The 24,605-nt window shown below is 41.6% G+C and overlaps 2 protein-coding genes across 4 annotated transcripts; one reads left to right on the top strand and one right to left on the bottom strand.

Annotated features, from left to right (window-relative positions):
• Positions 1-6,303: 6,303 nt before the first annotated feature.
• Positions 6,304-13,012, bottom strand: afg1la (AFG1 like ATPase a). The gene is made up of 13 exons (XM_032548321.1): positions 12,853-13,012; positions 12,374-12,591; positions 10,806-10,857; positions 10,616-10,717; positions 10,270-10,400; positions 10,081-10,180; positions 9,520-9,578; positions 9,361-9,443; positions 9,211-9,281; positions 9,032-9,132; positions 7,835-7,975; positions 7,650-7,760; positions 6,304-6,805 (listed from the first exon to the last, which is right to left on the bottom strand). Exons 1-13 carry the CDS (start codon positions 12,995-12,997, stop codon positions 6,665-6,667), a joined length of 1,455 nt encoding a protein of 484 aa, XP_032404212.1. The 5' UTR covers positions 12,998-13,012; the 3' UTR covers positions 6,304-6,664.
• Positions 13,013-14,014: 1,002 nt separating this feature from the next.
• On the top strand, positions 14,015-22,851 carry LOC116709520 (sex comb on midleg-like protein 4). Of its 3 annotated transcripts, none has more exons than XM_032548117.1 (8): positions 14,015-14,218; positions 15,137-15,379; positions 17,551-17,680; positions 18,422-18,646; positions 18,807-18,968; positions 19,048-19,272; positions 19,360-19,508; positions 21,051-22,851. In XM_032548117.1, the coding sequence occupies exons 1-8, from the start codon at positions 14,216-14,218 to the stop codon at positions 21,174-21,176; spliced, it is 1,263 nt and encodes a 420-aa protein (XP_032404008.1). In that variant the 5' UTR covers positions 14,015-14,215; the 3' UTR covers positions 21,177-22,851. The 3 variants fall into 3 exon arrangements, with proteins under 3 accessions (XP_032404008.1, XP_032404007.1, XP_032404006.1); XM_032548116.1 differs by having other exon boundaries at positions 14,029-14,218; positions 18,422-18,622; XM_032548115.1 differs by lacking the exon at positions 14,015-14,218 and adding an exon at positions 14,602-14,818.
• Positions 22,852-24,605: the final 1,754 nt, after the last annotated feature.

Here is a 24,605-nt window from a genome sequence, read left to right on the forward strand (position 1 = left end):
ACTCCTGACGTCAGAAGTCTTCAGCCTCTGTGACTCCTGACGTCAGAAGTTTTCAGCCTCTGTGACTCATGACGTCAGAAGTTTTCAGCCTCTGTGACTCCTGACGTCAGAAGTTTTCAGCCTCTGTGACTCCTGACGTCGGAAGGTTTCAGCCTCTGTGACGTCAGGAGTCACAGAAGTTTTCAGCCTCTGTGACTCCTGACGTCAGAAGTCTTCAGCCTCTGTGACATCAGGAGTCACAGACGTTTTCAGCCTCTGTGACTCCTGACGTCAGAAGTCTTCAGCCTCTGTGACTCCTGACGTCGGAAGTTTTCAGGCTCTGTGACTCGTGACGTCAGAAGTTTTCAGCCTCTGTGACTCCTGACGTCAGAAGTTTTCAGCCTCTGTGACGTCAGGAGTCACAGAAGTTTTCATCCTCTGTGACTCCTGACGTCAGAAGTTTTCAGCCTCTGTGACGTCAGGAGTCACAGAAGTTTTCATCCTCTGTGACTCCTGACGTCGGAAGTTTTCAGGCTCTGTGACTCGTGACGTCAGAAGTCTTCAGCCTCTGTGACGTCAGGAGTCACAGAAGTTTTCAGCCTCTGTGACTCCTGACGTCAGAAGTTTTCAGCCTCTGTGACGTCAGGAGTCACAGAAGTCTTCAGCCTCTGTGATTCCTGACGTCAGAAGTTTTCAGCCTCTGTGACTCATGACGTCAGAAGTTTTCAGCCTCTGTGACTCCTGACGTCAGAAGTCTTCAGCCTCTGTGACTCCTGACGTCGGAAGGTTTCAGCCTCTGTGACGTCAGGAGTCACAGAAGTTTTCAGCCTCTGTGACTCCTGACGTCAGAAGTTTTCAGCCTCTGTGACTCCTGACGTCGGAAGTTTTCAGGCTCTGTGACTCGTGACGTCAGAAGTTTTCAGCCTCTGTGACTCATGACGTCAGAAGTCTTCAGCCTCTGTGACGTCAGGAGTCAAAGAAGTTTTCAGCCTCTGTGACTCCTGACGTCGGAAGTTTTCAGGCTCTGTGACTCGTGACGACAGAAGTTTTCAGCCTCTGTGACTCCTGACGTCAGAAGTCTTCAGCCTTTGTGACGTCAGGAGTCAAAGAAGTTTTCAGCCTCTGTGATGTCAGGAGTCACAGAGGCTGAAAAGTTCTGTGACTCCTGACGTCACAGAGGCTGAAGACTATATATGGACCAATATTGAGCCACAGCAGGTCTCGCAACTACGGTAAGCAGCCGCCGACTTCATTTTCCCCCGTAGAAGAAGAAGCGCGCGGTGCACGCTGGGTTTTGTGTAGAGACCCCAAAATGGCTCCTATTAAGAGACACGCTGACGACGCAAAGTTTAAGCTCAAGGCGATCAGTCACGCAGTAGAACACGGGAACAGAGCAGCAGCGAGAGAATTTAACATGAACCAATCAATGGTGCGGAAGTGGATATATATTGTGATTGCACTAACGTTTGATTTACCGTAACAGTATCAGACTGTTTTTTACGTGTTTATTGAATCGAGGAACAGTTCCCCTCCACTATATGTTATACCTTGCTGTTGTTAAAAGATAAACTGTTTCACAAAAATACCACATCACTGACTTTACCTCGGGGAAAATAATAGAAGTCTTCAGCCTCTGTGACATCAGGAGTCACAGAAGTTTTCAGTCTCTGTGACTCCTGACGTCAGAAGTCTTCAGCCTCTGTGACTCCTGACGTCAGAAGTTTTCAGCCTCTGTGACTCCTGACGACAGAAGTTTTCAGCCTCTGTGACTCCTGACGTCGGAAGTTTTCAGGCTCTGTGACTCCTGACGTCAGAAGTTTTCAGCCTCTGTGACTCCTGACGTCAGAAGTTTTCAGCCTCTGTGACTCATGACGTCAGAAGTCTTCAGCCTCTGTGACGTCAGGAGTCACAGAAGTCTTCAGCCTCTGTGACTCCTGACGTCAGAAGTTTTCAGCCTCTGTGACTCATGACGTCAGAAGTTTTCAGCCTCTGTGACTCCTGACGTCAGAAGTTTTCAGCCTCTGTGACTCCTGACGTCAGAAGTTTTCAGCCTCTGTGACTCATGACGTCAGAAGTTTTCAGCCTCTGTGACTCCTGACGTCAGAAGTTTTCAGCCTCTGTGACTCCTGACGTCAGAAGTTTTCAGCCTCTGTGACTCCTGACGTCGGAAGTTTTCAGCCTCTGTGACATCAGGAGTCACAGACGTTTTCAGCCTCTGTGACTCCTGACGTCAGAAGTCTTCAGCCTCTGTGACTCCTGACGTCGGAAGTTTTCAGCCTCTGTGACTCCTGACGTCAGAAGTTTTCAGCCTCTGTGACGTCAGGAGTCACAGAAGTTTTCATCCTCTGTGACTCCTGACGTCGGAAGTTTTCAGGCTCTGTGACTCGTGACGTCAGAAGTCTTCAGCCTCTGTGACGTCAGGAGTCACAGAAGTTTTCAGCCTCTGTGACTCCTGACTTCAGAAGTTTTCAGCCTCTGTGACTCCTGACGTCAGAAGTTTTCAGCCTCTGTGACGTCAGGAGTCACAGAAGTTTTCATCCTCTGTGACTCCTGACGTCAGAAGTTTTCAGCCTCTGTGACGTCAGGAGTCACAGAAGTTTTCATCCTCTGTGACTCCTGACGTCAGAAGTTTTCAGCCTCTGTGACTCATGACGTCAGAAGTTTTCAGCCTCTGTGACTCCTGACGTCGGAAGGTTTCAGCCTCTGTGACGTCAGGAGTCACAGAAGTTTTCAGCCTCTGTGACTCCTGACGTCAGAAGTTTTCAGCCTCTGTGACTCCTGACGTCGGAAGTTTTCAGGCTCTGTGACTCGTGACGTCAGAAGTTTTCAGCCTCTGTGACTCATGACGTCAGAAGTCTTCAGCCTCTGTGACGTCAGGAGTCAAAGAAGTTTTCAGCCTCTGTGACTCCTGACGTCGGAAGTTTTCAGGCTCTGTGACTCGTGACGACAGAAGTTTTCAGCCTCTGTGACTCCTGACGTCAGAAGTCTTCAGCCTTTGTGACGTCAGGAGTCAAAGAAGTTTTCAGCCTCTGTGATGTCAGGAGTCACAGAGGCTGAAAAGTTCTGTGACTCCTGACGTCACAGAGGCTGAAGACTATATATGGACCAATATTGAGCCACAGCAGGTCTCGCAACTACGGTAAGCAGCCGCCGACTTCATTTTCCCCCGTAGAAGAAGAAGCGCGCGGTGCACGCTGGGTTTTGTGTAGAGACCCCAAAATGGCTCCTATTAAGAGACACGCTGACGACGCAAAGTTTAAGCTCAAGGCGATCAGTCACGCAGTAGAACACGGGAACAGAGCAGCAGCGAGAGAATTTAACATGAACCAATCAATGGTGCGGAAGTGGATATATATTGTGATTGCACTAACGTTTGATTTACCGTAACAGTATCAGACTGTTTTTTACGTGTTTATTGAATCGAGGAACAGTTCCCCTCCACTATATGTTATACCTTGCTGTTGTTAAAAGATAAACTGTTTCACAAAAATACCACATCACTGACTTTACCTCGGGGAAAATAATAGAAGTCTTCAGCCTCTGTGACATCAGGAGTCACAGAAGTTTTCAGTCTCTGTGACTCCTGACGTCAGAAGTCTTCAGCCTCTGTGACTCCTGACGTCAGAAGTTTTCAGCCTCTGTGACTCCTGACGACAGAAGTTTTCAGCCTCTGTGACTCCTGACGTCGGAAGTTTTCAGGCTCTGTGACTCCTGACGTCAGAAGTTTTCAGCCTCTGTGACTCCTGACGTCAGAAGTTTTCAGCCTCTGTGACTCATGACGTCAGAAGTCTTCAGCCTCTGTGACGTCAGGAGTCACAGAAGTCTTCAGCCTCTGTGACTCCTGACGTCAGAAGTTTTCAGCCTCTGTGACTCATGACGTCAGAAGTTTTCAGCCTCTGTGACTCCTGACGTCAGAAGTTTTCAGCCTCTGTGACTCCTGACGTCAGAAGTTTTCAGCCTCTGTGACTCATGACGTCAGAAGTTTTCAGCCTCTGTGACTCCTGACGTCAGAAGTTTTCAGCCTCTGTGACTCCTGACGTCAGAAGTTTTCAGCCTCTGTGACTCCTGACGTCGGAAGTTTTCAGCCTCTGTGACATCAGGAGTCACAGACGTTTTCAGCCTCTGTGACTCCTGACGTCAGAAGTCTTCAGCCTCTGTGACTCCTGACGTCGGAAGTTTTCAGCCTCTGTGACTCCTGACGTCAGAAGTTTTCAGCCTCTGTGACGTCAGGAGTCACAGAAGTTTTCATCCTCTGTGACTCCTGACGTCGGAAGTTTTCAGGCTCTGTGACTCGTGACGTCAGAAGTCTTCAGCCTCTGTGACGTCAGGAGTCACAGAAGTTTTCAGCCTCTGTGACTCCTGACTTCAGAAGTTTTCAGCCTCTGTGACTCCTGACGTCAGAAGTTTTCAGCCTCTGTGACGTCAGGAGTCACAGAAGTCTTCAGCCTCTGTGACTCCTGACGTCAGAAGTTTTCAGCCTCTGTGACTCCTGACGTCAGAAGTTTTCAGCCTCTGTGACGTCAGGAGTCACAGAAGTCTTCAGCCTCTGTGACTCCTGACGTCGGAAGTTTTCAGGCTCTGTGACTCGTGACGTCAGAAGTCTTCAGCCTCTGTGACGTCAGGAGTCAAAGAAGTTTTCAGCCTCTGTGACTCCTGACGACAGAAGTTTTCAGCCTCTGTGACTCCTGACGACAGAAGTTTTCAGCCTCTGTGACTCCTGACGTCGGAAGTCTTCAGCCTCTGTGACTCCTGACGACAGAAGTTTTCAGCCTCTGTGACTCCTGACGTCAGAAGTCTTCAGCCTTTGTGACGTCAGGAGTCAAAGAAGTTTTCAGCCTCTGTGATGTCAGGAGTCACAGAGGCTGAAAAGTTCTGTGACTCCTGACGTCACAGAGGCTGAAGACTATATATGGACCAATATTGAGCCACAGCAGGTCTCGCAACTACGGTAAGCAGCCGCCGACTTCATTTTCCCCCGTAGAAGAAGAAGTGCGCGGTGCACGCTGGGTTTTGTGTAGAGACCCCAAAATGGCTCCTATTAAGAGACACGCTGACGACGCAAAGTTTAAGCTCAAGGCGATCAGTCACGCAGTAGAACACGGGAACAGAGCAGCAGCGAGAGAATTTAACATGAACCAATCAATGGTGCGGAAGTGGATATATATTGTGATTGCACTAACGTTTGATTTACCGTAACAGTATCAGACTGTTTTTTACGTGTTTATTGAATCGAGGAAAAGTTCCCCTCCACTAAATGTTATACCTTGCTGTTATTAAAAGATAAACTGTGTCACAAAAATACCACGTCACTGACTTTACCTCGGGGAAAATAATAAAACAGCTGTTTATTCATTTTGGGAATGAACAGAGTTTTCAGAACGCTGGTTTGTAATCTATTAATAAAGTTTGACTGACCTATCTGACTATTTTGTTGACATTCCCTTTAGCGCAGCTCCATCTAATGGATGCATAATGTAACCCCAGCCTTTACTGTAGCGTCTATTCTATGCGCCTTATATATGAAAAAAGTTTTAAAACAGGCCATTCATTGAAGGTGCGCCTTATAGTGCGGAACATACAGTATATCTTATCTAGTTTACATATCAAGTGTTTTCTGAATAATCTAAGTGCTTTTCCACAGTTCCTCTGATTGAGCTCTCACACTTTTAATTCCTCATTGTTTTATCATCAATAATTATTACTGTTTCATCTAGTTTCCTTTGATTTGATCATTTCATTGTGTTTTCTGCTCCTAACCTTTGTAATGCACTTTGAGTTGGATTTGAATATATTAATCGTGTTCAACAGACGAAACTCGATTGGTTGGTTTAATAACAAAGAAAGCAGACTGGAGGCTCACAGTGTCTCTGGAGGAGCTGCAGAGATCCACAGTATCTGTGGTAAGACTTGAAAATGTTCTGGTGGCCCGTGTAGCGATTTCCTTCCATTTATTTAAAATGAGTTTTTAGATTGGTTTTTGCTTTTATTGTCGTTTTGTAGCACTTTGAGATTTACATGTAAAGTGCACTATAAATAAAATATTATTATTCCATTCTATACATATGTGGTACTTAGTTTTGCTCTAATCACACAAAATCCCCTTTAAATATATGGGAGTCTGGTTGACTAAATGCCAGAAAGGGGGATAAATAATTCATGTTAGTCCACTGAAATTTTGGAAATAAATAAAAATAAAATTAAAGTATCTCTTTGCAGATAAGAAACCAAGATTTAAAGTGGTCATATTTATATTATCTTTTCTTCAGAAGCAGCTAACCATTGCTTTCAGACTGGACTGATCCATTGATTAAGATAAAACACAACTCAGTAAGAAATCATTTTATTGAAATACTTAAAACAAAACAGACTCATAAACTTCTATAAACTGTCCATGTTGTGTTTTTATATCTTTTCCCCCAAACAACAGAGAAGTTAAAAAACTTGAGTTATTATATGACACTGGATCAAAAGCGACATGCCTTCCCAAAAATCCACCTTAAAATGACGCTTAAAGTGCAAATTTGCATTTAAATGACAAAATTATTTTAGATACTAATAAATATTGTATGTACATTTGCACAGATGCTGTTAAACAGTCCCCTGGTGCTCTGTGCAAAGGGGAGATGGAGTAATGTAGTATTTTTTTTGGCATATATGAGAGTAGTTCATAAAGTATCCTGCATTCTTATTTTCCGGAAGCTTTTAAGCTTCTGTCCCCGTCCAGCCAGTAATCTTCAGTCTGCATCTCTGTGAGTCGAGAAACGGTTCTCTGGAAGGCAAACTTCTCCTCCTCCCCGCTGAAGATGGACAGACTGCTGGCTTCGTCCTGTTACGGAGAGAAAAGTTTACTGAGTGGAAACAGGCGACGCTTTAGAGAAATATAAGAATATTAGTGGAGAAATGTGAGTTTTCAGTGAAGTTTGGGGCACTCAATTTTGATTTTGGCCAAATAATAAAAAAAAAAGTAAGTAGAAAAGTAGATCTAATGCTGGTCCAATCAGAAATGCAAAATGTTATTTTCAACTTTCAGAACATTGTAGACAGACGGAAAATGACAGAGTTACTCAATTTTTACAGAATCACCAGTAAAATCTATAATTTGATTCAGATATAAAACTACAATTTAAAAAAATGCTAAAAATGTGACAAATAGAACGTCTTACAAAAATATATATTTTTTAAATTTCAAGAAATGTTCAGATCTGAATTCCTAATTAGTTTGGAAAAGGAAGAGATTTGGTTGCACTTAAACCATGAAAACTAACTTTTACTCATCACACAGAAGTAAGAAACAAAACAGAATTTTCAAGCTGAAAAAGGTTAGGACACTGGGTCTCTATCGCTTTAAAAAATCCTGCTCTTTTTGAAACTGCCTTCAGGAAGCCATCACAAGCTCAAAAGAGTTGATTTTACATACTACTTTAAGAAATTATTTACTTAAAACAAACCCCTATTTCCTGCTGAAACACTACTAGTGAGTTAGTTTGGTTTTATTTCAAGTTCATTAATATATTTCCACTAGAAACTCGACTCTTTGGATCTGCACTTCTGTCTCCTGACGTTTTTCTAAGCCCGTCTGAGTGACAGCCTCTTTAATTGCTGATGTTTTTCTGTCCCGACAGCACAGACTGTTCATGGAAAACAGGCTCAACGGTAAAACAGATTCTCACCCTTTTCAGCCCCAGGTCATCCATCAGAATGTGGCTCTCGTCGTGACTGTGATCCCCGTCTTGAACAAAAATGTCCTCCAGCGGGCGTTCGGCGAGTATCACCACCCGCACCTGAGCCGAGAGAAGACTCCACGTTTGCGTCTCGCTCCACGGGCCGGGAGGGCGAACGAGCGACGGCGGCGTACCTTGTGGTCGTAGAGCGCGTCCACGAGCGTTATGAGCCGCCTGGCCTGAGTTTTCTTGTTGAGCGTCAGCAGAGGAATGTGTCGGATGAAGACTGTGTCAAACAGTCTGGATATTTCCAGGTAGTCGCTGGCCCCTAAAGGCTGAAAGAGAGATTTCTGGGTTTCAAAATAATGCAGAAAAAAAAAAAAAAAACTTGTTTCATGTTAGAATCAAGTAGAGCATGAAACAAATTTTTACTCAAAAACTTTTATTAGGGGCTGCACAGTGGCGCAGTTGGTAGCACTGTTGCCTTGCAGCAAGAAGGTCCTGGGTTCGATTCCCGGCCGGGGTCTTTCTGCATGGAGTTTGCATGTTCTCCCTGTGCATGCGTGGGTTCTCTCCGGGTACTCCGGCTTCCTCCCACAGTCCAAAAACATGACTGTTAGGTTAATTGGTCTCTTTAAATTCTCCCTAGGGGTGAGTGTGTGTGCATGGTTGTTTGTCCTGTATGTCTTTGTGTTGCCCTGCGACAGACTGGCGACCTGTCCAGGGTGAACCCCGCCTCCCGCCTGGAACGTAGCTGGAGATAGACACCAGCACCCCTCCCGACCCCATTAGGGACAAGGGTGAACAGAAAATGGATGGATGGATGGATGGATGGAACTTTTATTAGAAAACTAATGTTTAATTTTCATAAGATAGTCACTTAAAACTGTGTTTTTCAAAGTCCACTGCAAAAACACAAAATCTTACCAAGCAGTTTTTGTCTAGTTTCTAGTGCAAATATCTTGAAAAGACAAAACTAACTTAAAAACAACTTTTCAGGAATAAATAGAAGCTTGTTTTAAGTCAATAACTCCTTAATATTGATGAAAAAGTTCTTGTTCCATTGGCAGATTATTTCACTTATAACAAGATTTTTCCCCCAGGTTTTTAGTGAAATAATCTGACAAATGTAACCACTACTTTTTCATCAATATTAAGAAAGTATTGATTTAAAACAAGCTCTTCTATGTTGCTGAGAAATGACTTGTTAATTAGTTTTCTCTTACTTCAACTGTATCAAGATATTTGCACTTGAAACTCGACCAAATACTTGGTAATATTAAGTATTTTTGCAGTGTGGGGTTCTCTGTGTTTATGGACACATGCTGAATGCATGACCCCTGTCAGGTCAAACAATATCAACCCTAAAAATGCGAAACAAACAGACTCACTCTGTCGCACAGCTCCTCAAACGTACAGTCTGCGATCGTCCCGCAGGCTTTGTTCAGACGGACCTTCCGGTTGTGAACGTTTAAAACTCGCGGCCGGGTAACTAAACATTTAAGAAAAGACAAACGTTAGCCATGCGCCACAGTAGCAGACGTTGGCAGGTGTGGAGTTGGGCACTCACTGTCGTTCTGTTTAAAAGCCAACTCGTCGAACATTTTGTCCAGCGTTGCCTCGGCGTCAGGTTCACCGGAGCTACAGAGAATGAAAGAATTGCTAAAGGAAAGAAAAGCAGCGTTCCTGCTATGTTTTCGTCAAGCCGAGCGTGACTTACAGGAAGTAAAGTTTCCCCGCAGAAGGTCTGTTCTGCTTGCGGTAGTCGATGCCTGAATCGAGGCGAAGAGTTTGGCAATATTTCTGCAGGTGGCCAAAGAGACGTTTCACCTTTAAAGGGCCGTCTGCTGGAAGGCGGGTTCAGTATGTTTTAACTTACCTGCAACACCGCGATGAAAGGCACAAAGTTGACTCTCTGCAGGCCGTTTTTATACAAATCTGATGGAACATAACGGGTTTTGAAATGTTAGCTGCAGCTTTTGTGAAATATTAACTAAATGAATCCGTTTTAAACAGAAACAGACCCAAATCCTGTTCTTATCACCAAGAACAGCCTGAATATTTTCCTTCATTTTTTCCCATCTGAGTCCAAAAGTGTTTGCTAACTTGGTGTGTTTCTTTTAATAATGACAAAAACTCTTATAGTTTTGGGTCTACAATGATTTGAACTTCCCTTTCTTACGAATTATAATAAAATTTAAAAAATCACTCCTTTACTGGTTTCAATTATTGGCTGGGTAAACGTGCCAAGCTACAATTTTACCTGTAGAATAATATTAGAGTGACACAAGACCGACGATCTTTAATTTTGGTTGTTTTGGGGAGGAAAAACTTCCAATAACTTTTTTATTTATTTAATTGATTAGTTTCTTCTTATCCAGACAAAAACTACAAAAAATATGCAGTTTTGAGCAAATGTGCTAAAAACCTCACTAATGACCTTCAGGTGGACGGTTGGACGTCGCCACGACAACAACGCCGTTCAGAAACAGATTTTCAAAAAGCTGCTTCAGGATCATGGCATCGGCGATATCTGTGACCTGAAATGGAAGTTAGCAATAAGAGTCATTTTAACGGCGTGAATAAACACGTGGGGGTTCTGTTTCTTTAAGAAGGTCATCTAAAGCACCTGGAACTCATCGAAGCAAAGCAGACGGGCCTCCTCGCTGATCTCCTCGGCAACCGGAGCGATGGGGTCGTAAGATTTGGCCATTTTCCCTGCTTTCCTTTTGGGCATGCTCTGCTTCAACCGATGGATTCCTGAAACCAAGCAGCGAAAATTAGGTGCAAAACAAACCAAAATAAAAGTTGGAGAAGTATTAACATCCCTCTGTGACTTTTCCCAAAATGTACGTCTGTCTCTCGATGGAGGAGGAGCATGTCGTTTTTGTTGATGCATTCAGAGCTAATTTCTTCATCCATTATTCTGCGCCGAACCAAAGCGCTGTTACCTCAGAACCAGACAAACCACTCACTTTTATGCACGTCCAACATAAAACCGTGGAAGTGGACCCTCTTTTTCCTCTCCGTTTCCACATGTGAATAAAACATGTCCATCACCATCGTCTTCCCTGTGCCTGAAACAAAAACAACATAACAGGATCGCATGAATAAATAAAACGCATTAAAGCCAGATGATCAGGCTTCATGCTTCAGTTCTCTTACCGACGTCGCCGTAGATGTAGCAGCCTTGAGGGGGCTTTGGTTTGGAGAAAAACTGGAGAACGAACACACACACACACACACACACACGTAAATCAGTAACAAGATTCTGACCAGTTTGAGTTAGGAAGATTTTTCATCATGTCAAAAAGTAATTGAAAGCAGTTTCATGAACAAGCAGAGGCTGCTTTCTTCTCTTTTTACCATTAGTGAGGCATTTGAAATATTTTTGTTCAATTCACATTCAAAAATATTTCATTGATCCCAAAAGGAAATTTAAGAAGTTCAATAAATTCCAAAGTTAAAAGCAAAGTTTAAATAAACTCAATAATGACGGAGGAGAAAAACAAAAAAATCCTTAAACAGATCAGACGTAAAAAAAATAAATAAAAATACTGAAGCACGGTATTTTTCAAGACCTTGAATGGGAGGAAGAAAAAAGGCAATAAATTTGAGAAAATTTTGCATATATATTCAGTGGGAGGAAAAAATTCCAACATTAACTTTTTTTTTTTTTCCCAACAAAATCTTTGGCGGCACAATTGTTGGCAAAGTTGGTCAAACTTTGCCCAGTCCATTTGCAGTAGTCGATCCCTGAGTTCTGTCCTTTGTCCAGGAGGACAGAACTCAGTTTTCTCCTGTGACGTTTCACAAGGTTGCATCTTACAGAGAGACAGATCTTTGACTGAATCTGTCCACAGTCCTCAGTCTTCTCTTCTGCTGTTTTCTCTTCAGGTCGTCTTATATGTTTTCTGTAGGATTTAAGGCCTGATAGCCATGGGGGAAAAAAAATCATACATTTTGTTTCTGGTTAAAGATTTCTGTGTTTATATGGTCATATTTTTAGGATAGCTATTCTGCTCAAACACACAATTATGGCCTATATTTATGGGCACAATCTGATCAATTTTTACATAAAATCTAATAAATCAGACTTTAAGATGACATTTGATTAACTATTAGTTTATGATGATGCGTACTTAAATATTTTTAAAGGATTTAAAACATTTTTTTGTTCTTTTACCAGTTTCCAAATTACGTAAAAATAAATAAATAAATAAATAATAATAATTCAGCTTTTAATCTCTGAATTTTGAGAGGAAAATAAAGTCAGATTTGTTTTTTTTCAGTGGCTCTAATCCGATTTTGTATGATAGACAATATGACAACAAACAGCAGAGGGTGAAATCACACAATGACAGGTAAAAACCGTGAACCAGAACAACACTTCAACAAATGACACAAAACAAACACATTGCATGAACTCAAACAGTGAACAATGTCATCAAACAGCAGCACATCTGTACGGACACCAATACAACCAATAATATTAAATGTTTTATCTAATTATGTCTTTCCAAAGACAATGCAACAATCAGCTGCTGCTCTGTGTACAGTTACACAGAAAAGTACGTACACGCACAAACATTTTTGGCACATTTGGCAACCCATACTTTTAACCGTTACGCTTCAGATAACTTAAGTACAATGTTTTTTTCTGGTTTAAGTCATAAGAATACGCGGCTCTTTAGTGGTCACATAAAAATGAGGACATGTATGTTAATGTTTACCCTCGACATGATGGATGTGGGTCTATTGGTGTATCCTCTCAGCGTTTTGTGCAGCTCGTCCAGCTTCTGCAGTACTGCTCTCTGGTGCTCGTCCTCCCGCAGGCTCCCGGCTCGGATCAGCCCGCTGTAGTGATCCAAAGGACCGCTGAACCCGGCGGCGGTCACACCGCTCTCCACCTCCACCGCCGTCGCCGCCTGGCCAGCCGTCACCGAGTAACCTGACAGACGTCACACCGAAAACAAAAAAAAAAGGTACGTCACTTCATTGTTTCCCGCTTCAAAAGTCCGAGCTGTGATTATAAAGGCGAGCAAATTTTAGAAGGTAACTAATTCGATAGCTGAGAAAGTGTAAAAATTCACTATTTCTTTGTACAAAACAACAATAACCGTACAATTAACAGGACAAATGACACATTTATATATATTTTTTAATAAAAGAAACACTAATTAATATAAAACACGCAACTAATTCGTCTCACCTCGCCTGTAGAGCTCTGTTAAGCATTTTAAAATCTTTCTAGAACAAAACTGCTCTTTAAAAACGCACTTTATTCCCACCAAGGCCGACGGTGACATCTTCACAGAGAGCGGCATGTAGGCTGACATCTTGGTGTCAAAGGTCATCTGCGAAACTTTATTAGCACAGCAACACCGAACAGAAGAACAGTGAGGAAGTTTCTGTTCGATCCTGCAGGGGGCGACAGATCTCTAACTTTGAGTTTTCACATTTTATCACTTTACGACGAGAAACGTTCGACGTTTTCTGTTGCTGTTTTTATGCGACAAAATATTCGAATGTATTTATTTTTATTTAGCGGTATCAGACGTTAAAAAAAGAAAAAGACAGGATATTATTTGTGAAAAAAAGTTTTGAAAATAAAATGGGTTAATAAAGTGGATAAAATTTTGCTTTGAAGGTGACGAACTTTGAAACATTTTTCACTCTTGTACAATGGGACAATTTTTAAACAATTTGTCACATTGTACGGGCTTTACAAACGTATAAATACATTTTAAAGGCCCTGTACATAAACGTTATGCTAGGAAAAACATGGATAACACAGTTATTTTTGGAATGTATATTGATACAACAAATAATCTTTCAGAAGTTTTTTATAGTTGTTACTTTACTGGTCTTTTAAATATATATTTTAGTTAAATTGAAATAATCACTGAAAGCCTTTCCAATTGTTTTTTTTTCTTTCTCAAACTGCAGTTAATCAGATGGTTTTGATAGATGTTTTTGGAGGTTTTCCCACAACTTCCATCATTGCACATTCATTGTTTTATAATGCAGTGAAGAAAAACACTAACTGATACCATTTAGATAGCTAAAACCACTGTGTATTTCAAGCATTTTCATTTTTTGTTCCTCATAAAACATCTATAAAATGATAATAATAACATAAACATGCTAGTGATTACCCAATAAACCTCTGCAGCCTTAAATCCAAAACAACATTTTAACTAAAAGGAACAAAAAGGAGAAACTATCATCTCTGCACTGAGCCAGAGTCGCTGATAAAACATGGCAGACAACCGGCAGGGCTTACAGGCTTGTTGTCATGACAACAGAGGCCCCCCTCCTCCTGTCCCTCCATGTCTCTTTAATGCACACACACACACACACCCCCACACACACACACACACATATTGTCACTCGCTCACTGTCTGTCAGTGTCTGCTGTACACACACACACGTACAGTATTACAGTGGAATCCGCCTTGCTTTCATATAGGCGCTCTGCTATTGGAGGCAGGGAGGAGAGCCAGCAGCAGCAGCAGCAGCAGCAGCAGCAGCCCGGAGCGCGGGGATACTCCACATCTCCACATCTGCTTCGGATGGTGAGTGCAGCCGACGGATCGATTCCTCGTTTGTTTACATGCCTCGTCTTTCACGCCGATCTCCTCACTTTAAGATGTTTTGAGCATGAGAGCAGCCGGCTTATTGTTTCTTTTTGTATGCGCTGCTGCAGGGGGGAGAAGATGAACCACAGTCCTTATCTGTTTATTTTGTTGTTTGTTTTTTGTTGGAGTTTTTTTTTTGTTTCCTTCCCTCTGTTCCGTCTTCTTTTAACAACAGGGTAGACGCTGTCATCTTAATGGTAATTCATAGCTGGGTAGCCATGGTGAAGTCAATTTCACCCCCCACCCCCTTCCTCTTCCTCTTGCTCTCTCCCTCCCTCCCTCCCTCTCTCTCTCTGGCAGTGCTGAATGCATTAGTCTAATGAGATGTCTGCAGCCTGTGTGCCGAGCAGCAGCAGCAGCAGCAGTGTGTTCACCAAAAGGGGAGACGAGGGGAAAGCCGCATGCAGAAAACCCCCCAAAAACAACCTAGATGGCTTTTCCTGCATTGTGAGGGATTTAGCTGTTTGTCACCTTTAGGCCTGCTGGATATAAAACAAACGCTCTCTGCTGCTGGGCTTTCACAATAGAGGACAGCAGGTAATAGTGACTCCCCGTCTTCGCCTCCCCTTCCCCTATCAGGTTTATTTATGTGTTATCAGTGCAGGACGGAGGTGGTGTTTCCTTACAGGTCGTCCATGGCTTCTCTTTGTGTTGTTTAATTACGGCAGAGCTAAGTGCTTCTCCTGAGAGTGTTTTTACTGGTCAGATGTTGCTGCAATCCACGCTTCCTTTAGCAACCCAGCCCGCTTCTAATGGATGCTAATGCTGCGACTTATAGTATCCAGGATCAATGTGCAAGCAAAGTGCAGGTCTGAAAGGTCCCCCCCCCCCTTCTTCTTCTTTTTTTGTCTGCAGCTCCAGATGAGTGTACTTGCTGCAGCAGCACAGAAGTCAGACAGCAGCAGCAGCAACGGTGACATGCAGTCGGCCGCAGTGGCTCCCTCCTTCATCCCCAGCCAGCCGGGGAAGATACCGGGCAGGAAGAGGGGCAGGCCCCCTCTCCGCAGCGTGGCCAAGATGGATTTCCCCAACCGGTACCCCGAGTCGCTGCCGCCGCTCAAAGTGCCGAAGAAGAGGGGGAGAAAGCCGGGCTTCAAGGTCAGCCAGATGGGGATGGATGGGACTGTGCTGGGCGGGCGATTAAAAATGGATGTGAGCACAAGGAGCTGGAAACACAGACTGAAGCGCATTTCTGATTTGGCTGATAGGTTTCTTTTTTCTTGTTGGTTTTTGTTTATTTTTAACTATGAATTAAAAGGGGGGAAGAAAAACGCAGATATCAACATTGGCAAAATGTTGTTTTGATTAGTTCTGATTGGGCTATCAGCCGGTCAAATGCTGAAAAATCTGAACTGTTCTTCCCGTTAATTGATTCAGGATATTTTATTGTCATTTTTTTAACATATGACAAAAAACAAAACACTCCAGTTATATGATACTTCCTATATCCAGAAACCCACAGTTCTTACACCAGCCTGAAGGATCTTATTACAAAAACAACACATTTAACAGCAGAAACTGTTTTTTTTTTAAAAATTTATTTTGAATATGTAAATGATAGATAGCTTCCAACTTATTACAAAATAACATAAATGTCATAATATCAAGTAAAACTTAAGGAAATACAATAACTATAGAACAACTTGAGAAAATATTCAGAAGGATGGAGAAGCATAGCTTACTGTTGGCTTAATTACTTAAATACAAGATTTACTTTAAAAAATTTCAACTTAGGATTTTAAAGGTTAGTGTTTTTTTGTTTTTGTTTTAAGAAAAGTGAATCAATAAATCACTCCTGAAAATAAATGAAAAATTATACACATTTTATTAACATTTTATTTCCCAACTCTGCGTTAAAGTCGAAGTAAATCTCTGATTTATGAAAATGCGTCTCTGTTGAGTTGGACAGAAATTCGACAAAACTGCGTAAAACTATAAAGTGGGAAACAAAAAGCATCTAACAAAAACGAGTTGTAAAATTTCTTAATATTTTGTTTTATTTATTCCACTTATTTATGAGTAGCCTTGTTGAGATCCACAATTTCATCTTCAACAGTGGCCTGGTCGTACAAAACGGTATGACGCAATATAATATAGTAGCAGATTTAAAAATGAACAAAAAACAGATTTAGAAATACAAACACAGCGTAATGTCCAGTGGTTGCTGTGTTGAAAACCACAGAGTTCAAGTGAGTCCGTCACCTGAACTTTGAACATTTTAAAGCTCAGTTCATGTTGACTGCAGGAAGTTGTTTCACAGAACTGGAGAAGGAGAATCAGCCACCTTTTAAACTTATTTTACCGTATTTTCCGGACTCTAAAGCGCACCATACTATAAGCTGCACCTACATTTTTATTTTTAAACTAGAAATGTACATCTATAAGCCCCTGGTATCTCCACCGTTCTCGGTTTTCTGCAGCAAAGGGCGTCTCCAACGCCGAACCATGGTTTGTTCACGCCAAGTTTACGTGCAGTGGCTGTATTTCCCTCCTGTATTACCAGATCAACAGCCCTCAACTTAAAAGCTGCATCATATGAACTTCTTCATGTTGTTTCCATGATGAGGGGGTTTGAGTTTGAAAACATTTCTCCAACATGCCTGCTGCTAGCATGTGCTTGTTCTAAATGAAAATGATCACTTTCTTCTTTGATTTCCAATTTTGACTTCCAATGATTCACTTCCTGCTAAAGAGCCCCCTGGTGGTTGAAGGAAAATCCACAGAAAAGCCGCACCGGGCTAAAAGCCGCATGGTTCAAAGCGTGGGAAAAGGGTAGCGGCTTATAGTCCAAAAAATACGGTAATTCTTGGAACGTTTGAAAATATTTGACCTCTTTGTTCGGTAAAGAACCTTACCAGAGCCAGACCACATGAGCGCAAAAAACCAACAATAAAATCTGATGATGAATGTTTAGCTGACTGGAAGTCAGCGGCGTTTTGCTCATAGCCAGCTGCTGATCTTTGCCGAGACGGATACTGAGGCATCACTCCACGCTGTGGAGTGTGTCTTCCTCTTGCTACTCAAATTTAAATGACTTGAAAGCACAGAAATTATCTGACGAGAAATTTTAGTTAAACTTGTGAAACCCCAGCATACCTTGTTAGTGTTACCACTGCGTAAAACGTAGCATCTGGGAGATTTTATTTTTATTTTTTTGCTGCAGACACGTTATTGTTCTAACTTTAGAGGAACAACTCTTTAAAAAGTACTCTGATAATTAACCTCCTGCTGCGTGATTAAAATGCATTCTGAAACTTTTTCTTCTACAGCTCAAACCGCGGATGGTGATGACCCCTCTGGCTATTTCTCCACCCAGCAGCACGCCCGAGCCTGATATGAGCTCCATCCCTCAGGACGCTGCCACCATCCCCCATTCTGCCACAGCCCAGGTGCTAACAGGTAAAAAAAAAAGATAGCGCCTCATAGAAGTTTACATATAATTTGAAGTTTTTCCTGTTTTAAAACCTTATAACCACAAGTCTTAACGTTTTTAGTTGGATTTTATCTGGCCGACCAGATAAAATCTGGAAATATCTAAAATGAAATAAGTAAAAAGGGTCTTTTAAGGATGCAAACAAGTGAATGACTTACGATTAATTGTCAATTAATGGTTTATTGGATCAAAATTAGTTCCAATCGATTATCTAATAAAGTCCACTTATGCCTTCTTTTAGACTTGTAATTTGGTTATAATCCAGAAGAGGGTGCTGCTGGTCATCCTTAACCAGAGCCAGTTGATACAGAAACAAAGATGGCGGGGCCATACCAGAAATGGCAAAGAGAAAACAGAGTCCTGTGTGGGATGCAAAATGAACTTTGTGTGGTTCTGTTCTGAAATATAAACACTCAACAAGCTCTTTAAGTTTCATAATATACATATTTTTTAGATCTACCTTTATGATATGTAAAGACAGCCAACTGTCTTTACATAAGAGAAATCTTTGGTTTTGAAGAAATAGCCGCTTCTCAGTCATTTGTTAGTCAAATTTAGATCAACTCATGAATTGATAACTTGCGTCCCTAATGCCTTTTCAGGGTTCCCTTCATACCCGACCTCAAGAGATTAAAAAAAAACAACAAACAAACAGCCAAACTTGACAGAAAAACCCAATCCAAGGTGCCATCTCTCCTTTGCTTCAGTTTGCATCTACATCAACAAGCAGGCCAACACGGGCCCCAACCTGGATAGGAAGAAGATCCAGCAGCTTCCCGATCACTTCGGACCCGACCGGCCGTCCGTAGTGCTGCAGCAGGCCGTCCAGGGCTGCATCGACAGCGCCTTCCAGCAAAAAACCGTGTTCACTCTCCTCACGCAAGGCTACGGAGGAGAAAAAATATCAGGTGCTGTACCAAGACCTCGACCAGGTGTTGTTCTCTGCTTGTTTACTTAACTTTTTTTTAATCTTTTTGCACTTAAATTGAGATTGGGTTGAGAGGAGAGAAACCCCCCCGGCCCCTCGGTAGAGGTTTAATAATCCGATTTATGAGAAATAAAGTGTAAACTGGTGTCGTTTTGCGCTTCCAGCCACATTTGATGGGAAGCAGCATCTTTTGAGCCTCCCTGTGGTGAACAGCATCGACTATGTGCTTCGTTTCCTCAAGAAGCTCTGTCGCAGCCTGCACTGTGAAAACCTCTTCAGCGATCAGCCCATTAGCCAGCGCAGCGGTGGATCCTATCACTCAGACGGTATCGCTTTAGCATCCAAGAGTCACACACACCAAACTTGCTCTGATTCTGTCTTGACGTGGCTCTATCTTGGCACTAGCTGAGACGTCTGTGGCCGACGACTATCATGGAGACCAGTCAGAAGGCAAGCGCTACTCCGTCGACCACGGCGATTCCGCCTTCGGCTCCATCAGCTCGTCCTACTCCTCCAAGTCCTCCTACGGGTTTCGCTCTTCGCAGCAGTTCTCCGGCGGCTTGGGCTCCGTGAGCATGTGCAGGCAGCCGGCCTCCAGCCCCAACATGTTCCCGGACGGCAACAGGACGGGTGAGAGACCGCCCCAACACAAACCTATCCTGGTGTTGACCTTTGTTCCGCCGAGAGGAGTAAAAACTCCTCACTCTGTTCTCTCAGGAGGATATAATGTGTCTCCAGAATCCCAGGAATCCAAAGCTCCGGCCAATAAGGACCCGACCACGTGGTCTGTGGAGGACGTGGTTTGGTTCATCAGAGATGCAGATCCCCAGGCTCTGGGCCCACATGCAGACATCTTCAGGAAGCACGTGAGTCGGATGTGTGTGCAGCGATATGAACTCTTAGGTGTGTGACTCTCACAGCTCTGACAAGAACTTTGAAGAAGACCTTTAGATTGAGCTGAAATGATGGTTTCATCCCACAGATGAGGTTTCTGAGACTGTCAAATAATCCCATGTTTAAGACCCATAAGTCATAATGTTAAAATAATATATTTATGTATTTTCCGGGCCAGAGTACCATTTTATAGCACAAATAACAAGAAGCTGTCACCTTCAGGTGATATAAAAATTTTCTGTACTTAAAATATAACCTTAAAGAGATTTGACTTCTAAATTAGATGCCTTGTAATTGGGCCTCTGTCCCTTTAAGAAGCTGCTGCTCTTTCCAACACCCCGCCTTCAGGAAGTGATGAAAACTCTGCATTATGCCGTTTACAACCGTTCTCCTGAAAAGTACAAACTTAAACGTCTCAAAATGGTTGCCATGGGAGATTCAAGGATTTCTCAAAAATGCATAAAAGAATCAAGGCAAAACTCCAGGTATGTTTTCAATGAGGGAAAAGATCCAAGCCTGATCGCCGTAATTTAGAGTTCAGTGGCAAAATTGTTTGGTTCACCATTTAGTCTTTAAAGATCCAACACACTCTGTTTTGATTTGCCTTCAAGCACCTGCAGTAGAGATGAAACCCAACTTTTATAGCAAGATTACTGTTTTCACGGTCAGCAGTTTGAAATGCTAATGGAAGAATCCATTTACAGAAGAGTGATTTACAACCAATCAGATGCTGACCTTTCCAAGAGTACCACTGGTTCGCTGCTTCAGTTAAACTCCCCACAATCCTTTGCTGCATCACTGTCATTGTCACATGACAAAACAAAAACCACATGACCACTCTTCTCTCCTGCACCTCCCGAAACAAATGGCAAGAACACGGAACTCAATATTGGTTGTTAAAATAGGCCCACTTTTATTTATCGGACCGATAAATAAAACTTTTTCTTTTACCAAAATGTAAAAGGAAAAGACGAATATTGGCCGATACCGATGTCAGTGCCGATATTTCATGCATCCGATTGTGATATATTTTGTTTTTCCAAATTTGTTTTTTGTAAGGTTGCAAAAATAGCTCCCCGATTAAGGAAATCCGTTTACTCAGTTAATTTTGATACATTCATGCCTGATTGGACGTTTGATTCATAACTATTAAGTATCCATCATTAATTCCTTACAGTTGTTTTTGTGAGTCCAGAAGGAAAACCTCACTGATTTCCACATATGCATCAACTCGATGCCGAGGCTCTGTGGAAGTGCAACGTCAAGGCCAGCCTGAGGCTGGAGTTTTGCTCCCACAGAGCCACTGGGAATTAAAAAAATTCCCTGCAGCTATGGGGTTTCAATGGGATTTTGTGAAATCTCATCAGGGAAAACTGATATTTAACAAGCACCTTATTTAATTATTTTTAAGCTTGTCCTGATGTGATATCTTGTGTTTTTAATTGTATTTTGTGCACTTCATTACTGTAAATAAATGTTTTGTTATAAATAAAAAATAAATCTTCTTCTTCCAGGAGATTGACGGAAACGCCTTGCTGCTCCTGAAGAGCGACATGATCATGAAGTACCTCGGACTGAAGCTCGGGCCGGCCTTGAAGCTGTGCTACCACATCGACAAACTAAAGCAGACCAAGTTCTGAAAACTGTGCCAAACCCGGTGTCCGGTAGAACATTCTAGAGGGGTTCGGTTCTCTGGGCAGCCGGTCTGTGATCCGATGGGAGAGAAAAAGTCTCCGTTTGAATTAGGATCCTTCTTATGCTTTACATTTTCAGCCTTTTAGAAACATTTTTAGCATTTTTACCTCCGTTTTAGCATTAAATGGTCCTAATGGGATCGTAAAAGGGCATTTCAGCGGATGAAAACCTACAGAAAGTAATTCATTTATGTTCCGAGAGGCTAAAAATTAAAAAACGTCTGCTGTTAGGGGAGGGGGAATTTGACTTGAGTTTTATTTAACCAACAGAGCAAATCGAAGCAGACGGACAGCCAAAGAATCTGATCTGACACTTGTAGACTGAGATTCCCAGAGGCTCACAGACCAGAAGACTCTTTCTGAACCAGTTTGCCAATAATTTCATGATGTCACACGCAATTATCACAAATTTGCCTATTGTTCTCTCTCTACCTGATCTACGTTCGCAGATCTCGACGTACAGTTCCAGTTAGAAGTCACTCATCCTTATCATGGATGCCATGATAAAATATCTCTGTTATGATATATTTAACTAGAGACTAGTGAGGGTGTGTGTATGTAAATATTTGAGTCTTATTAGAGAAAATCCACAACAAATCCAAAGTTGTGGACCTAATTTCTGTTTTATGTTGTTCCATTCTTTTCTATTATGGAAACAAATTGGAAAAAAAACAAAAGAAATTAAATGATAATAAAATCATTAAATGCTCAAAATTATGATAATATCATTCTAATGTCATGTTCATGGGTGGAGGTAAATTTCTGACCAGAACTGTACAATCTTGACTCTGAAAAACATCTTTCACACATGTAGCCCAATAAGTAAAAAAAAGATGTTTTTTTTCCACAACAATCATAAATCACCAACCAAACATGTTGTCATCTTGTCTACTTAGCAGGCTCCATACATAACTGTACCAGTACTGAACAACGGCGCATTTAAAGCAGCGTCGCATTCGATTCACAGGTTTAGAAAATCCCTTTGATACTATTTTTTCACATTACCGTATTAGTAATGGATTTTGTCATTCTTTGTTTTTGTATAACTTGAATATTTAAACAGTATAGCAAAGCAAAATAACGCAGAATATAAAGAAAAGAAAATGACGGCACAGTCGGTGTGATATATTTATGTCTTAGAATGCAAGATTGTTACGTGCCGGTTATCTCCGCTTCATATACTCTCAGATGAAGTTTCTTGTTTTTCTATTTTTTTATTATTTAAACATTAGTGTCGATACAGAAAGTTGCCAAAACACCTGAAACCCCTGACGCTTATGTAAATGCATTCATTATTTAATTTTGCTTTTGTATGCCACTTTTGGTGGTACGGTATGCGTCCTTTTCTAAATGATTAACCTTTGTAGGTGAACGCTGCTGTGAGATACTGCAGGTGAACCGTGTCTAGTGACATTCAGACGGAGGTGTTTTACTTCGAAAATCACGGCGAGTAAGAGTTTTTAGGAGAGTCCGCTGAGGCTCTGCTGGTGCTACACTTTATCTACGTATTTAACTGTTTGCTTTTGTGTTTGTGAGATCTCCAGAGGATCTTCTGACTGTGCTGTACTGTATGTGAGCATTAAAACTCAGCCAAGAGTCCCAAAGCTCTTGTGTGAAGTCACTTCTTCTCATCGTTTTGAAGGGAGAACTTCATTTTTTTTTAATGCTGCAACTAACAATTATTTAGTTTTTTTTTGTTTTGTTTGACGATTAATCATTTTTTTAAAAATTTACACATTCTGTAAATGTTTTTTTAGTTAACCACTTCAGCTTGTTTTATACAACAGTAGAAATAGATGAAATATACAAATAGTTCAATTTCTTTTTTAAATGAGAGAATAAACATTTTATTGCCTGCAATGCAGCAGCAGAGCAGCCCTTCAGTGAAGGCTCGATCATTAGTCGATCAATTGCATTAATAATAATCGGACAGCAAAAGAGGTTTTTACAGAATTTGCACCAGGTGAAGCTAAAACTATGTAACTTCAGGAGTTCTGCGTAGAACAAAGATTTTTTTATTTTGATCTTAAATACAAAATGTACATATTCTATGTACAGCTTTGGCTTACTTACTGCTCTGAATGTGACGTTCTTTCAGCAAATGAATTTTTTGCGTCTGCATTCTCCAGCTAACCATTAATCGATTACTAAACTAATTGACAATTATTTCAATAAACGATTAATCACAATTAATCGTTCCAGTCCCACTGCATGGAGTCAGGTTTGTGTTTGGGTCTGAGAGCAGTTTTAGCCTCATCTGTTCTTCAGACACTCTCAGGGATTGACGAAGGTGACCTATTTTTCTGGCGCTCTGAAGGTCGTCCAGGGACCGTCTGCGGTTCCTCGTGGGGTTCTCAAGGGTCCCGATTAATCAGGAACAGGTTCACCTGTCAGCTACACCTACAGCACAGTAACATATTTAAAAAAGACTACAGCAAAGCTGCACCACTCTGTCCAATCATGTAGGAACATCACAGGCAGACGGTTTACTAAGGAGCTAATTTCAAAAAGCGGTTGTTTGCACTGTTTTCTTTAGGGGTAACATAGTAAAGGGGGAGGTGAAGACACAAAATTCAGATTTATATCTCAAAAAAGAACTTTGAAAACTAAAACCATATTGGTGTAGGTCTCTCCAATCTCAACAGAACACACAAACGAATAAAATAAAACATTACTTTTGACCTGCATCTGCCAGAGTTGTGAATGTTTTCCTATTAACTGTTTCTTGGAAATGGCCGTGTCAGGGTCTTTCAGCCAGCGGCAGCAACAGGTGGGGGCGGGGGAGTACTGCAGTACCCCATACATCAACAAAAGGACTTTATGTCCTAAAAAAAGAGTAATTAAGTGCAAAACTCACAGCTGTTTAAAAACGTTTAAAACGTGATGTGAGAATTCGGCCTGTGTCCGATTATTGTTATTATAATTGTTATTATTATTATTATTATTATTATTATTATTATTATTATTATTATTATTATTATTATCCTAGTTTAGTTGCATAAAAATGTTCCACCAAAACAGAACAATGTCATGCTGCTTTTGCCATACAACTAAAGAGGAGATGCACAAATAATCTTAATAGTCTAATCATGTTTATAGAAAAAAACACACTGGCTCACAAACCAGCACCAAGAAAAGAGTCAAACCAAAAATAAAAAAAACGTTAATGTTCACATCACGGCCAGGATCAGGAGAGTAAAATCTAATATTAAGGCGTTTTCCTGAATCCACTTTTATACATTGGCGAATTAAGTGAGCAGAATTCAGTTTTGGAAACTGCAGCATCAATTTTGTCGAAGTGAGACGTTTCAGACACACGGTCAACTCTTCTTCGTGACACAAACTGCACATATGTTCACCGACAACATGGACATC

Source organism: Xiphophorus hellerii, chromosome 19 (genome assembly GCF_003331165.1).
Source record: "Xiphophorus hellerii strain 12219 chromosome 19, Xiphophorus_hellerii-4.1, whole genome shotgun sequence".
Classification (NCBI taxonomy): Eukaryota; Metazoa; Chordata; class Actinopteri; order Cyprinodontiformes; family Poeciliidae; genus Xiphophorus; species Xiphophorus hellerii.

Coding starts and splice junctions, on each gene's coding strand:
- afg1la (XM_032548321.1), bottom strand. CDS start 12,997: ATGACCTTTGACACCAAGATGTCAGCCTACATGCCGCTCTCTGTGAAG. Junction 10,718..10,805: donor CTACATCTACGGCGACGTCG/GTAAGAGAACTG, acceptor TTTTTGTTTCAG/GCACAGGGAAGACGATGGTG. Junction 10,401..10,615: donor TATGTTGGACGTGCATAAAA/GTGAGTGGTTTG, acceptor GCTTGGTTTCAG/GAATCCATCGGTTGAAGCAG.
- LOC116709520 (XM_032548117.1), top strand. Junction 15,380..17,550: donor GGAGAAAGCCGGGCTTCAAG/GTCAGCCAGATG, acceptor TTTCTTCTACAG/CTCAAACCGCGGATGGTGAT. Junction 17,681..18,421: donor CACAGCCCAGGTGCTAACAG/GTAAAAAAAAAA, acceptor CCTTTGCTTCAG/TTTGCATCTACATCAACAAG.